We start from the raw sequence: 14,744 nt of genomic DNA, 5'->3' as shown, positions 1-14,744 counted from the left end.
AGTGATCAAAATCATTAAGCAGCTTTGGCTCATGGCACACAGCTAATAGCACTGGCTTTCACTGGCATGTAGTCTTTACTGAGTCGAAAGTTCATGAAATTTATGTTTTAGCTTTTCAATAACCCTGCATTTTATTTTTGGCTTACTGGTTTTTCCATGGTGACATTTGAGAACTAGTCTCACTCAGGTTTTGGTAAGAAAAAAAAAATTCTGTCAAAGCTATTCAGCTTGCACTCATCATGACATCCAAGAAATACAAAGGGGAGCAATGTGTTATACTGTATCATGAGTGCTCACTGGGAGAGGTGCCACCATGGAGAATGCATTTAAACCAAGCAGGTGGACTCCGATTCCTCCAAACATTGACTCATCCAATTAAATAGAAAATACTCTTGCATGAGATGAAACAGATATTTCTTTAAAAAAAACACAAGCTTTTTCTTACATGGGCATCACTGGCTGGGCTTTATATCTTTGCCCATCCTTATTCGCCCTTCAGAAGGTGTTGAACTGACTTCGCTGCAGTCCAAGTCCTGTAGGTCGGCCCATAACGGTGTTAGGGTGTGAGTTCCAGGATTTTGAGCCAGTGACAGCAAAAGAACAGCGATTATATTTCTAAGTCTGAATGGTCAGTGGCTTGGAGCAGAACTCGCAGGTGGTGGTGCTCCCGTGCTTCTGCTGTCCATCACTCAAGTTGGCAGTGGTCACAGGTTTGTAAGGTGTTGCATTAACAACATTGAAGAATTTCTGCAGTACATGTCAGACATTGCACACTACTGCAATGAGTATCTGTGGTGGAGGAACCAAAGATTGATTGATGTGGTGCCAATAAAGCAGGCTACCTTACCCTGGACGGGTATCAATTGGCGAGTATTGCTGAGGTTGCATCTGGCAAGTGGGGAACCTCTATCACATTCCTGACTTGCACTTTAAAAAGGACAGTGGATCGGCTTTGGAAGGTCAGAAGTTGAGTTTTTTTTTGCAGGATTCCTAACCTCGGACCTGCTTTTGTAGCCGTAGTATTTACATGGCAAGTCTGATTCAGTTTCTGGTCAACGGCTCCCAGTATCTGAGGATTCACAAATGGTGCTGAACATTCTGAAATGGGAATGTTCACTGATTGTCCTCAAAGTACACAGAAGGTCACAAATAAAGCAGCTGAAGATCGTTAGGCCAAGGATATTACCTTGAGGAACTTCAGCAGAGATGCCCAGCAACTCTGATGACTAACATTCAGCCACTACAACCACATTCTTGTGTGCCAGGTATGACTCTAATCAATGGACAGTCTTCCCTTCCTCTTTGATACCATATTAGGTCAAATATACCCTGGAATTCAGCTGTTTCATCCCTGTTTGAATCCAAAATATAACAAGCTGCCTGACTGCACTGTTGTTGACACCTTTCACCATTTTATAAATACGATGTGTACACTTAAGCAATAATTGGCTGGGCTGGATTTGTCTAGTGTAGCCCTTTACGCAAAGACCACATCTAGGCAATTTTCAACATTGTCAGGCAGGTGTCAGGTGTTATATCTGTTTGGGAACAGCTTGACACAGAGGAGCAAGTTTTAGGGCAACGTCTGATACTATTTCCAGAATGCTGTTAGGATCCATAGCCTTTGTAGTATACTGCCTCCAACTGTTTATTGATAGCACATGGATTAAATTTGTTGAAGACTGGCACCTGTGATGCTAGGGAACTCTGGTGAAGATTAATATGGATCACCCTCTCAGAACTTCTGGCTGAAGAATGCTGCAAATGCCTTATCTTTTGCAGTGATATGCTGGGCATCTGCATTATGGAAGATAGGAATATTTTTAAAGCTGCTTCCAGAGAGCTGTTTAATTGTCCACCGCCACTCAGCTAGATGTGGCAAGACTGTAGAGCTTAGGTCTAATCAGTTGTCTAACTGGTTGGCTGCCTCCATACTTACTCCTTGTGCTGTTTGGTAATGCAAGTAGTCCTGTCTTGTACCTTCAACTTGTCAATTTTTAGGTATGTCTGCCGCAACTCCTCCTGCAGTCTTCATTGAGCCAGGGTAGATCCCCTGACTTGATGGTAGTGATAGCCTGGCACATTCCCTACTCTCAGATTGCACATTGTATCAGAGAATGATTCCGCTGTTGTTGATGTTTTTGTTCATTTATTGCCCATCCCCAATTGCCCACAGGTCAGTTAAGAGTCAACTGTATTGCTGTGGGTCTGGAGTCAGATGTAGGGCCAGACCAAAAGAAGCTAAAGGACACTAGTGAACTAGATGGGTTTTTCTGACAATCAACAACAGATTCAAATTCAACATCTGATATTGTGGGATTTGAACCTGGGTCTCTGCATTAATAGTCCAATGATAATATCATTAGGTTATCACTTCCCCCAAGGATGACCAATCTTGAGTTGCTAGATCTGTTTAAAAGGGCAGTGATTGGGCGAGACACCAGAGTGGACAGTAACCTCAATGTGAAGATGGGACTTTGTCTCGTCAAGGACTGTGGGATGGTCACTTTCACTAATATGGTCATTTAAAGATGCAACTCCTGTAGGCACAGACCCAGTCCAGCGGTTATTGCCTTCAGTTTGGTCAGTGGTGGTACTTCTGAACCTTTCTTAATGGAAGTCCCCTAGAGTATATTCTGCACCCCTGCCAACTTCAATTTCCTTAAGTGTTGCTGAACATGTTGGAGCATCTAGTCATGCAGTGGTAATCAACTTCTGGATCCACAGTCAATGTTGAGGACTCCCAGGGCAGCTACCTCCTGAAATATATACCAGCATGTCACTGCTTCTGCTGGCTAGTGATAGTGCTGTGTGGGGCATTGTTTTGATTTGTTCACAGAATCATACCTATGTCACACTGTTGTTTGACTGGTCTGAGATAGCTCTCCTGATTTTGGCACCAGCTCCCAGACATTAGGAAGACTTTGCAGGGTTGACAGGGCTATGTTTGCCATTCACATTTCCTGTGCCTTAGGCGATGGCAGGTAGTCAGTCCAGTTTTAATTACATTTTTCCTTTCTCACAGTTAATACAGCTGAATGGCTTCAGTGAGGCCCTAACAGAAGCCAGTGAAGAGACTACCATATTGCTATGGGACTGGAGTTACACGAAGGCCAGACAAGGGAAGGAAGGAAGCTGCCTTGCCTAAAGGATAATAGTGAACCATGTCAGTTTTATTTTCAAATTACTGAGTTTTGTCTGCTGTTGTGGGTTTTTAAATCACAAGTCCCCTGAACATTACCAGAGTCTCTGGATTATTAGTCCAGTGATGATACTACTAAGCCATTGCCTCCCTTATTTATATCACTTTCCTCAGCTGAGCAATGGAATTGAGAAATCTATAGACTTGAGGGTTGAAAAATCCCCCAGGCATTTGTCTTCATCCGAGAGCCATACCCAAAATAGTTGTAGGAATATTAGATGCATTGGTTCTAATCTTTCAAAAAAATTCTTGTATTCTGGAAATCATCTGATTTCAAAATCACCAAATGAAAAACTATGTGAAAGGTATGAGGTTAAAAGCACGAAACTGCAAGTCATTTAGTCCAACACTGGCTTGAAAAAAAAAATCTGAATTTTTCACTAAGGCGGCAACAACAGCACGATACTTAAAACCATAAAGTCAGGCAAGGGCATAGCCAACATAGTGCTACAAAACAGAAATCATGTTACAAGTAATTACAGATCTTTGAGAAAGCAAGCAAGGCGAATAATGGGAAACTTTACAGAAGAGGTGCACCTGGATTTCTAAAATAAAAACTTCAGATGCCAGAGTGTTCAAAATAAGTCATCATGGTTGCAGGGCTTCCATGTTCAAATAGATAGCGTTGTTTCGCTAAGAGAACATTGAAATAAATGGCTCATTTTCCAGTTCGTAAGCTGTTAATAGTGAACTGCTACAAGTACCAGCGCTGGGTCTTCAACTATTTACAAATTATATCAATAATTTTGACTGAATCAGAATATATAATTGCCAAATTTGCTGATGACAAAGACAGGTGGAAATGAAGTTGTCAAGTGGACTTAAAGCATTTAGTGGGATTTAGACAGGTGAGGTGGGTGGGCAAAAACAGGGAACATAATGCAGGAAAATATGAACACGTTCATTTTGGCAGGAAGGTTTAAAAAGCAGCATATTATCCAAAAAGAGACACTTGTAGCAACTTTGGTAGATCAGCCTGAGTGCCCTGGTGTATGAATCACAAAATGCTGGTATGCAGGTGCAGCAAGTGATTCTGAGGGTAAGTAGAATGAAGGCTTTTGTTGCAAAGAAAATGGAGTATAAAAAGTGAGAAATGTTGCTGTGGCTGTACAGGGCTTTATAACGTCTAAATCTGGAGTATGCAGACTGTACCATTATTTAAGGATATAATTTAAATCAAAAATCAGTTCCAGTAAGGGTCAAATATATGATTACTGGAATTAAGGATATAGCTTATGATCAAAGGTTAAGCAGGTAGGGCCTTACCTCAAAAAAGGTTATATCATGAAATAAACGCCCATGATGTTTGAGGTAATATATTGGTATGGACAGAGAATTGGCTCATGGGGGAGGAAACAGCAAGTGGCGATTAGGGATTCTCTCAGGTTGGCAACCCATGACCAGTTTCACAAGGTTCAGTTCAGGGAATCGAAACTGTTTACAAAATACATTAATGATTTGGAGGAAGGAAATGAATGCGCTTTAGCCAAATTGCAGACTATGCTCAATAGTTGGAAAGGCAGGGTGAGAGACAGAGTCTGATTAGTAAGTTTGCAGATGAAAAAGATTGGCAGAGATGCGGATTGCGCTGACAATTGCAAAGGGATAAAACAGGATATACATAAATTGGCAACATGGGCACAGAAGTGGCAGGTTGAGTTTAATCCAAGCACATGTGAGGTGATGCATTTTGGAGGATAAAATTTAGGTGTGACTCTCACTGTAAATGAGAGTACTTTGGAACATTGAAATACAGACAAATCTGGGCGTGCAAGTCCACAGTTCCCTAAATGTGGCAATACAGGCGGCCAAGGCGATTAAGGCAGCACATGGCATGCTTGCGTTCATCGGCCAGGGCACAGAGTACAAGAGTTGACAAACCACGTGGCAGCTATATAAAAGCCTTGTTAGGTTGCATTTGGGAGTAGTGCATGCAGTTAGGTCACCACGGTTACAACAAGGATGTGGAAGGTTTGAGCAGATTTCCCTTAAACTTTTCCACATTGATACCATTGGGCTGCAGGGGTCCCAAGCAGAATGAATTGCTGTTCCAGCAACCAACGGGGGGGTATCATTATGGTACTGCAGGACGCCCAGAATGGACATGTCATCTAAGGAATGGGAGGCGTAGTTGAAGTGGTTCACGACTGGGAGGTGCAGTTGTTTATTGCAAACCGGCTTTTCAACAACTTCAAAATCTTCCCTCCCCTCACCGCATCCCAAAGCCAACCCAGCTCATCCCCGCCTGCCTAACTTGTTCTTCTTCTCACCTATCCCCTCGTCCCACCTCAAGCTGTGCCTCTATTTCCTACCTACTAACCTCATCCCACCTCCTTGACTTGTCAGTTCTCCCCGGACTGACCTATCCCCTCCCTACCTCCCCACCCATACTCTCCTCTCAACCTATTTTCTCCCCTATCCATCTTCGGTCCGCCTCCCCCTCTTTCCCTATTTATTTCAGAATCCTCTCCCCCATCCCCCTTTTCTGATGAAAAGTCTAGGCCCGAAATGTCAGCTTTTGTGCTCCTAAGATGCCACTTGGCTGTGTTCATCCAGCTCCACACTTCGTTATCTCCGATTCTCCAGCATCTGCAGTTCCCATTATCTGATTAAAAAGACCAGCATGTTTTCACTGGAAACATGGCAACTGATAGGAGAACTAATATTACTCTACAAAATTATGAGGGGCTTAGATACGGCGGATAGTCAAAGGCTTTTTCTCAGGGTTGAAGTTTCAATTACAAGGGGCACAGGCTCAAGGCAAGAGGGGAAAAGTTTAAGGGAGATGTGAGAGGGAAGTTTTTCCACACAGAGCGGTAGGAATCTGGAACGCACTACCAGAACAGGTGTGGAAGCAGGCACATTAGCAATATTTAACAGGCATCAGAAATAGGGAAAGAATAGAGGGATATGGACTGAATAAGGGCAAAGCGGTTTGTTTTTTAGTTTAGTTAGGGCTTGATGATCAGCGCAGCTTGGAGGGCCAAAAGGCCTGTTCCCATGCTCTACTTCTCTTTCGTTCTTTCGAATACTTACAGTTTCCAAAGAGGTATTGATAGATTAAGTGGCACATGAAGTTATAATTGGGCAAGTGTGAAGATGTTCATTTTTGAAGGATGAAAAAGACAGATTATCTAAAATGGAGATAAACCACTAAAGGGGGTCTTCAGTGTACTTGCATACGAAATTCAGAAAGCTAGCAGAGCTGCATGGAGGGCCTGTATTATGAGCAAAAGCTAAGCAGGTTGGAACTCAAGATAATGTGAGGCTGGATGAACACAGCAGGCCAAGCAGCATCTCAGGAGCACAAAAGCTGACGTTTCGGGCCTAGACCCTTCATCAGAGAGGGGGATGGGGTGAGGGTTCTGGAATAAATAGGGAGAGAGGGGGAGGCGGACCGAAGATGGAGAGTAAAGAAGATAGGTGGAGAGGAGAGTATAGGTGGGGAGGTAGGGAGGGGATAGGTCAGTGCAGGGAAGACGGACAGGTCAAGGAGGTGGGATGAGGTTAGTAGGTAGGAGATGGAGGTGCGGCTTGGGGTGGGAGGAAGGGATGGGTGAGGAAGAACAGGTTAGGGAGGCAGAGACAGGTTGGACTGGTTGTGGGATGCAGTGGGTGGAGGGGAAGAGCTGGGCTGGTTGTGTGGTGCAGTGGGGGGGGGGGGGTGGGGGACGAACTGGGCTGGCTTTGGGATGCGGTGGGGTTGAGGGGAGATTTTGAAGCTGGTGAAGTCCACATTGATACCATTGGGCTGCAGGGTTCCCAAGCGAAGTATGAGTTGCTGTTCCTGCAACCTTCGGGTGGCATCATTGTGGCACTGCAGGAGGCCCGTGATGGACATGTCATCTAAAGAATGCGAGGGGGAGGGGAAATGGTTTGCGACTGGGAGGTGCAGTTGTTTATTGCTAACTGAGCGGAGGTATTCTGCAAAGCGGTCCCCAAGCCCTCCGCTTGGTTTCCCCAATGTAGAGGGGGCCACACCGGGTACAGTGGATGCAGTATACCACATTGGCAGATGTACAGGTGAACCTCTGCTTAATGTGGAATGTCATCTTGGGGCCTGGGATGGGGTGAGGGAGGAGGTGTGGGGGCAAGTGTAGCATTTCCTGCGGTTGCAGGGGAAGGTGCCAGGTGTGGTGGGGTTGAAGGGCAGTGTGGAGCGAACAAGGGAGTCACGGAGAGAGTGGTCTCTCCGGAAAGTAGACAGAGGTGGGGATGGAAAAATGTCTTGGGTGGTGGGGTCGGAGAGACCACTCTCTCCGTGGCTCCCTTGTTCACTCCACACTGCCCTCCAACCCCACCACACCCGGCACCTTACCCTGCAACCGCAGGAAATGCTACACTTGCCCCCACACCTCCTCCCCCACCCCTATCCCAGGCCCCAAGATGACTTTGCACATTAAGCAGAGGTTCACCTGTACATCTGCCAATGTGGTATACTGCATCCACTGTACCCGGTGTGGCTTCCTCTACATTGGGGAAACCAAGCGGAGGGCTTGGGGACCGCTTTGCAGAACACCTCCACACGGTTCGCAATAAACATCTGCACCTCCCAGTCGCAAACCATTTCCACTCCCCCTCCCACTCTTTAGATGACATGTCCATCACGGGCCTCCTGCAGTGCCACAATGATGCCACCCGAAGGTTGCAGGAACAGCAACTCATATTCCGCTTGGGAACCCTGCAGCCCAACGGTATCAATGTGGACTTCACAAGCTTCAAAATCTCCCCTTCCCCCACCGCACCACACAACCAGCCCAGCTCTTCCTCTCCACCCACTGCATCCCAAAACCAGTCCAACCTGTCTCTGCCTCCCTAACCTGTTCTTCCTCACCCATCCCTTCCTCCCACCCCAAGCCGCACCTCCATCTCCTACCTACTAACCTCATCCCACCTCCTTGACCTGTCCATCTTCCCTGCACTGACCTATCCCCTCCCTACCTATACTCTCCTCTCCATCTTCGGTCCGCCTCCCCCCCCTCTCCCTATTTATTCCAGTTCCCTCTCCCCATCCCCCTCTCTGATGAAGGTTCTAGGCCCGAAACGTCAGCTTTTGTGCTCCCGAGATGCTGCTGGGCCTGCTGTGTTCATCCAGCCTCACATTTTATTATCTTGGATTCTCCAGCATCTGCAGTTCCCATTATCACAGGTTGGAACTCAAGTTCAGAAGAATGAAAAGTAATCTCATTGAAAAATATAGTATTCTTAAGGGATTTAACTGGGTAAAACATGCCCCCTCATTTGACAGCCCAGAGCCAGAGGAAAGAGTCTCAGAATAAAGGAGTACTAATTTAAATATGAAAACAAATTTCTTGAGGGTTCAGATTCTTTGGTACTGCTCGCCACGAAAATGTGGGGGTATAGTCCTTGTGTATATTCAAGGCTGAGTCAGATAGATTCTTGATCAGTAGCGGGAAATCAAGGGTAACAGGAAGGGACAGGAATGTGCCAACAGCTGCAGAGTATGGAAAACGTCAAGAGCCGGCAGTCAGAGAGCATCTTTTTCTCTCTCTTTCCCACCGCCCCCCCCCCCCCCCCATCCCCACACACAAATTAGAAATCTTAACGTGGACAGTGAACAGTGTGTTGAAATAATTCACATTTTTCAGTTATGAGTGAAAGCTGCTGTGAATTACTTTTATCCTAGGTAGCAGAAAATCAGGTCATTTTGGTGATCTCATTGGGATTGCACCCATATAGTGCCGATTTGTGTAACACTGTGCAGGATTAGTGGCACACTGTTCTCCGTTAAGTCAAGATGGCAGGAAGAGAAGCCATTGAAGTTGATTTAGCTACAATTAGATTGGCAAATGCAGAATTAGGTAAGGCTGGCCCCTCAGATATACACCTTCGAAGCCACTGGGGACAGCTGATCTCACTGACATTGCGATGCTGACTAAAGGATGAGAAAGAAATAGTTTACCAAATGAGTTGCTACTGAAATTACCCATCAGGGTTAAACTGATGGGAGTGGTTAAAATACAGGTCTGTGATAAATATCTACATGAATGCAACAAGGAGATAGGAACATCAACGCAGGAATAAGCCATTCAGCACAAGTCTGGTGCACCAATGATATCATGGCTGATCTGTCTGAAGTCCATATAGTTCCCTTTGGTCCACACCCCTTAATTCCTTAACAAAAATGTATCTCAGACAGAAAATTAACAACTGATCCAGCATCTACTGCCATTTGAGAAAGAGTTCCAAATATCAACCTTCCTTTGTATAGAAGTGCTTCCTAACATCTCTCATGAACAGTTTGGCTTATGTTTCAGGCCATGGCCCCTCGTTCTGAAACACCCAACTGGTGAAAATAGTTTATAGTCTACCCTGTTTTCTTCCTATTAGTATGTTACAATAAAGGGCAGTCTGAAGAAATTTCCATTTGTCTCAGGCAAAATACTGCACTGCCAATTCAATGATTCAGAGAATTGAACATCACAAACAGTCACTCTCCTTGGGGCCCTGCACTCTAATTAGAAGCAACATTGGCATGCTGGTAAACTGAGTCCATTGGCCAGTCATAACCTTTCCTGGCTGCTCCAGGTTTCAGCTTTCTTAATATAGCTGACGGAATTAAGTTTGCATCAATTGTTTTTTAAAAGGACCCTACGAAATCTGACTAAACGATCATTGCATATACCGAATGGTATTCAAGACTTTACCATGTGTGAAATAATTTGCAAAAGGGAATTGGATAAACACTTGACTAAGAAAATAATACAGGGTTTTCAAAAGAACTAGCACAGAAGTAAAATGGGATGAATGCTGGGAATTGGGGAAGTGGTATCATAGATGTAATGTCATTTAACTTGTAAACTAGACTCCAAACTATTGCAATGCGATGGCTGGGTTCAAATCCCACCACATCAGCGGAATAATTGATTAATTTATTGTCACCTGTACCAAAAGTGAAAAGTTTTTTTTAAAATGACAGTACAGGCAGATCACAGTAAGCAAAGGATGCACAGATCAAAAAGATTTAGATAGATGCATGCAGGTTACATTGCACAGGGCGTGCACGAGGACAGATCAGCATTACTTGAGGCTAGACAGTCCATTCATCAGTCTGATAACAGCTGGGAAGGAGCTGTTCCTGAACCTGCTGGAGCGTACATTCAGGCTTCTGTATCTTCTGCCTGATGGAAGAGGTTCTAGGAGGTCATTACAGGGTGTGAAGGGTCTTTGATGTTGGCAGCCTCTTCACGATAGCAAGCCATATAAATAGAGTCCATGGATAGACAGTTGGCTTCCATGATGGTCTGGGCTATACACACCACCTTCTGTAGTTTCCTACTGTTCTAGGCAGAACAGTTGCCATACCAGGCCATTACGGACCTAGGCTGTATGCTTCCAACAGTGCGTCTGTAGAAAATTGGGTAAGGACCTTTTGGACATGCTATATTTCTTGAGCTGCCTGGGAAAGAAGTGGTTTGTTGTGCCTTCTGGCTGTCATATTTGCGTGGGAAATCCAGGACAGGTCATTGGTTATTGTCACTCCGAGAAACTTGATGCTCTTCACTCTCTCAACCTCAGTTCCGTTGATGTAGATAGAGCGGGGGTGGGTTGCTCTCCTTCTTTCTTTCTGAAGTCAACGATCACTTCTTTAGTTTTGAAGACATTGAGAGTCAGTTTGTTTTCACTGCACCATGTCACCAATCCCTCTATCTCCCTACTGTAGTTTGACTCATCGTTAGATACCTGTCCCACTACAGTGGTGTTATCCATGAATTTATAGAGAGCATTCATTCAGATTTTGGCAACACAGTCATAGGCATACAGGGAGTACAGTAGGGGGGCTGAGGAGTTCCAGTGTTGAGCATTATTGTGGAAGAAGTGCAGTTACCTATCTTCACAGATTGCAGCCTATGGGTCAGAAAGCCAAGGATCCAGTTGCAGAGGGCAGACTGAACAATGATCAGAGTTTTGAGATCAGTCTGGAAAATATAATGGCATGGAAGGCAGAGCTGTAGACAAGGAGCCTGATGTAGTGTTTTTGATGTCCAGATGTTCTGGGTATGAATGCAGGACGAGGGATATGGCATCCTTTGTAGGCTAGTTACATCAATAGGCAAAGCGTAGAAGATCAAGGCAGACTAGGAGACTGGCACTGGTGTGGAATCAAGCTCATCTCAGTAAAGGCACCCATAAAACTGCTCATTATCAGACAATCCCACTTGGTTCACTAACGTCCATTCAGGATATAAATTTGGTCTGGGGCCAGAATATAAATACCTGGTCTGTCCTATGCATGACTCGTAACCAGCCTCATCATCCAAAAAGCTCAAAATGGAATGAGATGGGTAGCCTTGCCAGCAACAGCCACATTCCATCAAAGAACAAATTGACTGGCGAAGTAAACGTGCGAAAATTTGTTGGATTATCGAGTTTTGAGAAGATTTGTTGGATTATAAAAGCTAGTCTAAAAACCTTGAGGTACGACAACGTATCTTGTATTCTCCACCGATAACCCAGGGTGGCAGTGAATTACAGCTGGAAGTCTATCATGGCAGGCTGAGCTGGAAGTCAGGTTCAAACCTTTAAAGCCAGAGTTTTGTCAAAGTTGAACCCGGAGTGAAGCATCGGATCTATATCCTCCCTAAACCCAGTGATATACTTCCCAGCTTCCAAACACCCTTTGGTAGAAAACACGGCCTCGCCGGCCTCCTCTCCCAGAACCAGGCCCGATCGGGCCGCTGCTCACGGAGGCCCGAGCTCCACAGCCTTTGCCATAAGCTTGAGCAGGGCTATACCTGGCTACTCACTTACTCCTCAGACTTACCTGTGACACCCTGGTTGGTCCGTGCCCGGTGTAACGGCCGTGCTGAAGGCGAGGGACGATGTTCTGAGCTCGGACAGAACGAGATACGATACACTGAACCTCCGGAGCACCGGCTGCGGCCGCCATTTCCCTCACAACCGACAGTAAACGCCCCGCCCCAATCACTGCTCCTATTGGTACACAGCTAACCCACCCTCTTACCCTCTGCTCCTCCCATTGGCCCAGGCTCAGTTCGCGTCCGCCGTTCCCATTGGTCCGGGATCAGACAGCCAGCGCTACTTCCGCTGTTGCCGTTAGCCTGACGGTGAGCGTTTGTTAAAGCCCTGTTCCCGTTAAAGCCCGGCTCCCGTTCCTGCTGCTGTTAAAGTCCTGCTCCCGTTCCTGATCCAATCTTACCCACCGTCCACAACCACCCTACATGGTGGAAAGAGGCCATTCGGCCCAACAAGTCCACACTGACCGAATTAAGGGCAACCCACCCAGACCCAACCCCTACTCTATCCCTGTAATCCTGCATTTTCCATGGCTAATGCACCTAATTTATACATGCCTGAACGTTATGGGCAATTTAACATGGCCAGTCCACCCTAATCTGCACATTTTTGGATTGTGGGCCAAAACCAGACCACCCAGCAGAAACCTACGCAAACACAGGGAGAATGCACAAACATCACACAGTCATCTGAGTTGGAACTGAATCCGGTCCCTGGTGCTATGAGGCAGCAGGGTTCTCCAGTGTGCCACCGTGCTGCCCCAAATACCTATCTATCTCTGTCTTAAAGACACTAAATGACTCGGCCTCCTCAGCCTACTGCTGAAATTAGTTCCACAGGTTAATCACTCTCTGGATGAAAAAATTCCGCATCTCAGTTCCAAAGGGTCATCCCTTCACTTGCGGCTGTGGCCTTAGGTCTTAGGCTGTCCTGCTGGTGGAAGCATCTTCTCCACATCCAATCTATCCAAGTCTCTCAGTATTTTATAAGTTTCAAGGAGATACCTCCTCATCCTTCTAAACACCATTGAATACAAAGCCAGAATCCTCAACCGCTCCCTATTTGACAAGGCCTTCATCTCCAGGATTGTTATGGCTGTAGGCCCTCTCTGGAGCCCCTCCAAGGCCAACTTTTTTTTTCCTTTATTAATTCAGGAGATGACAGTATTGCTGGCTGGCAGCATTTATTGCCTATCCCTAATTGGCCAATGGGCAGTTAAGAGTCAACCACATAGCGGTGGGTCTGGAGTCACATGGAGGCCAGACCAGGTAATGATGGTAGATTTCCTTCTCTCAAGGACATTAGTGAACCAGAATGGTTTTTCCCAACAATGGGCAATGGATTCACAGTTATCATTAGACTCTTAATTCCAGTTATTTATTGAATTCAAATTTCACCATCTGCCATAGAGTTTATGGATTAACAGGTCTCTGGATTAACAGTCCAGCGCTAATACCACGAGACTATTTCCTTGCCCTGCTCACTATTCCAAATGCAGTCTCACTAGTACTTTATACAGCATCAGCAGTTATATCTCTGTTCTTGTAGACTAATCCTCTTGAAATGAATACTAACATTGCAGTTGCCTTCCCAATAGCCAACTGAACCTGCATGGTAACCTTGTGATCCAGCCTCTGAAATCCCTCTGCACTTCAGATTTCTGGAGCCTTTCCCCATTCAGAAAATAGTCGATGTGTTTTCCTCCTATCAAAGTGCATAACCTCACATCTTTACTGACTTTTAAGCCATCTCTGCTGGCTTTCAAAGGCTTCTCAATCTTCTGGCTTCCCACTAATTTTCACCACATTGTACTTTGATCCCAAACCTGATCCTAAACCTGGTTCATCTCCTAATTATTAACCTGATCCCAATTCCCTTTAATCCACAATACAAGTTATTTCTTCAAAGAACTCCCAATACTTTGGTTGGCCATTCTTATATAAAACCATGTTGAATACCCGATTCCCTTGAAATTTTCTATAGCGTCTTTAGTTATAGTTTTCAACATTTCCCTGCATTAGATTGAAGCTAACTGGCATTTAGTTTCCTCCTTTCTATCTATCTCCTTTTTTGAATATATCTTCCCCAGATGTAGTGAATTTTGGAAAATTAAAACCAGACACCTACTAGCCACTTTTTAAGACTCAAAATTGAAGTTCATCAGGCCCTGTGGTCATGTGATGCCACAAATTCAACAATTTGCTCCAGACCACTTCTCTAGTAATAATAATCTTCCTGAGTTGTTCTGTCTCTTACATTTTCTGATTTACAATTGTTTTTAAGATGTCAAATGAATAGTCTTTGGTGAAAACTGATGTAATATTCCTGTTCAATTCATCTTCCATTCCTCCATGTTCTATTTGCTAAGCCTTTTTACTTTTTGGGGTTTTTTGTGGACTGAAATGGGAAATTAACTGTTTTTAAAAGCTAAGAATTGTTGGAGGATTATTATCTGGAAGCAAATAAACTGATTGTCATTGTGAGTGTTACCTGTTGGGAGCTGTTTACAGAACGCCTACGGCCAAATGTATGTTTAAAGGAAAGGTCTGCTGTATGGACCAGTGAGGAATTACCAATGACAACATAAACATGATTGGTTTCTGGGTAGCGAAACAGCTCATGGCAGTTTACTTTTCCTTCAGCAGTTGCAGTCTATGATTTAAATTAATAAGCCAGAAACCTGTATGAGTATGAACCCTATGTCTCCTGTAACGAGTGAAAGCATCCAGAGAAGAAAGATCAAGAAGCAACAACCTGATCAGCA

General features: G+C 44.9%; 1 protein-coding gene across 1 annotated transcript in view; it reads right to left on the bottom strand.

Moving 5' to 3' along the window:
* The window catches only part of LOC125461540 (short transient receptor potential channel 4-associated protein-like), a 106,632-nt gene extending 94,500 nt beyond the window's left edge, over nt 1–12,132 (bottom strand). The window contains exon 1 of the mRNA XM_048550452.1: nt 11,988–12,132. Coding sequence (XP_048406409.1) covers nt 11,988–12,113 — 126 coding nt within the window. The 5' untranslated portion in view covers nt 12,114–12,132. The remainder of the gene's footprint in view (nt 1–11,987) is intronic.
* Between the last annotated feature and the right edge of the window lie 2,612 nt (nt 12,133–14,744).

This window comes from Stegostoma tigrinum, chromosome 19, assembly GCF_030684315.1.
Source record: "Stegostoma tigrinum isolate sSteTig4 chromosome 19, sSteTig4.hap1, whole genome shotgun sequence".
Taxonomy (NCBI): Eukaryota; Metazoa; Chordata; class Chondrichthyes; order Orectolobiformes; family Stegostomatidae; genus Stegostoma; species Stegostoma tigrinum.
This window is presented reverse-complemented; position numbering and strand designations above follow the sequence as displayed.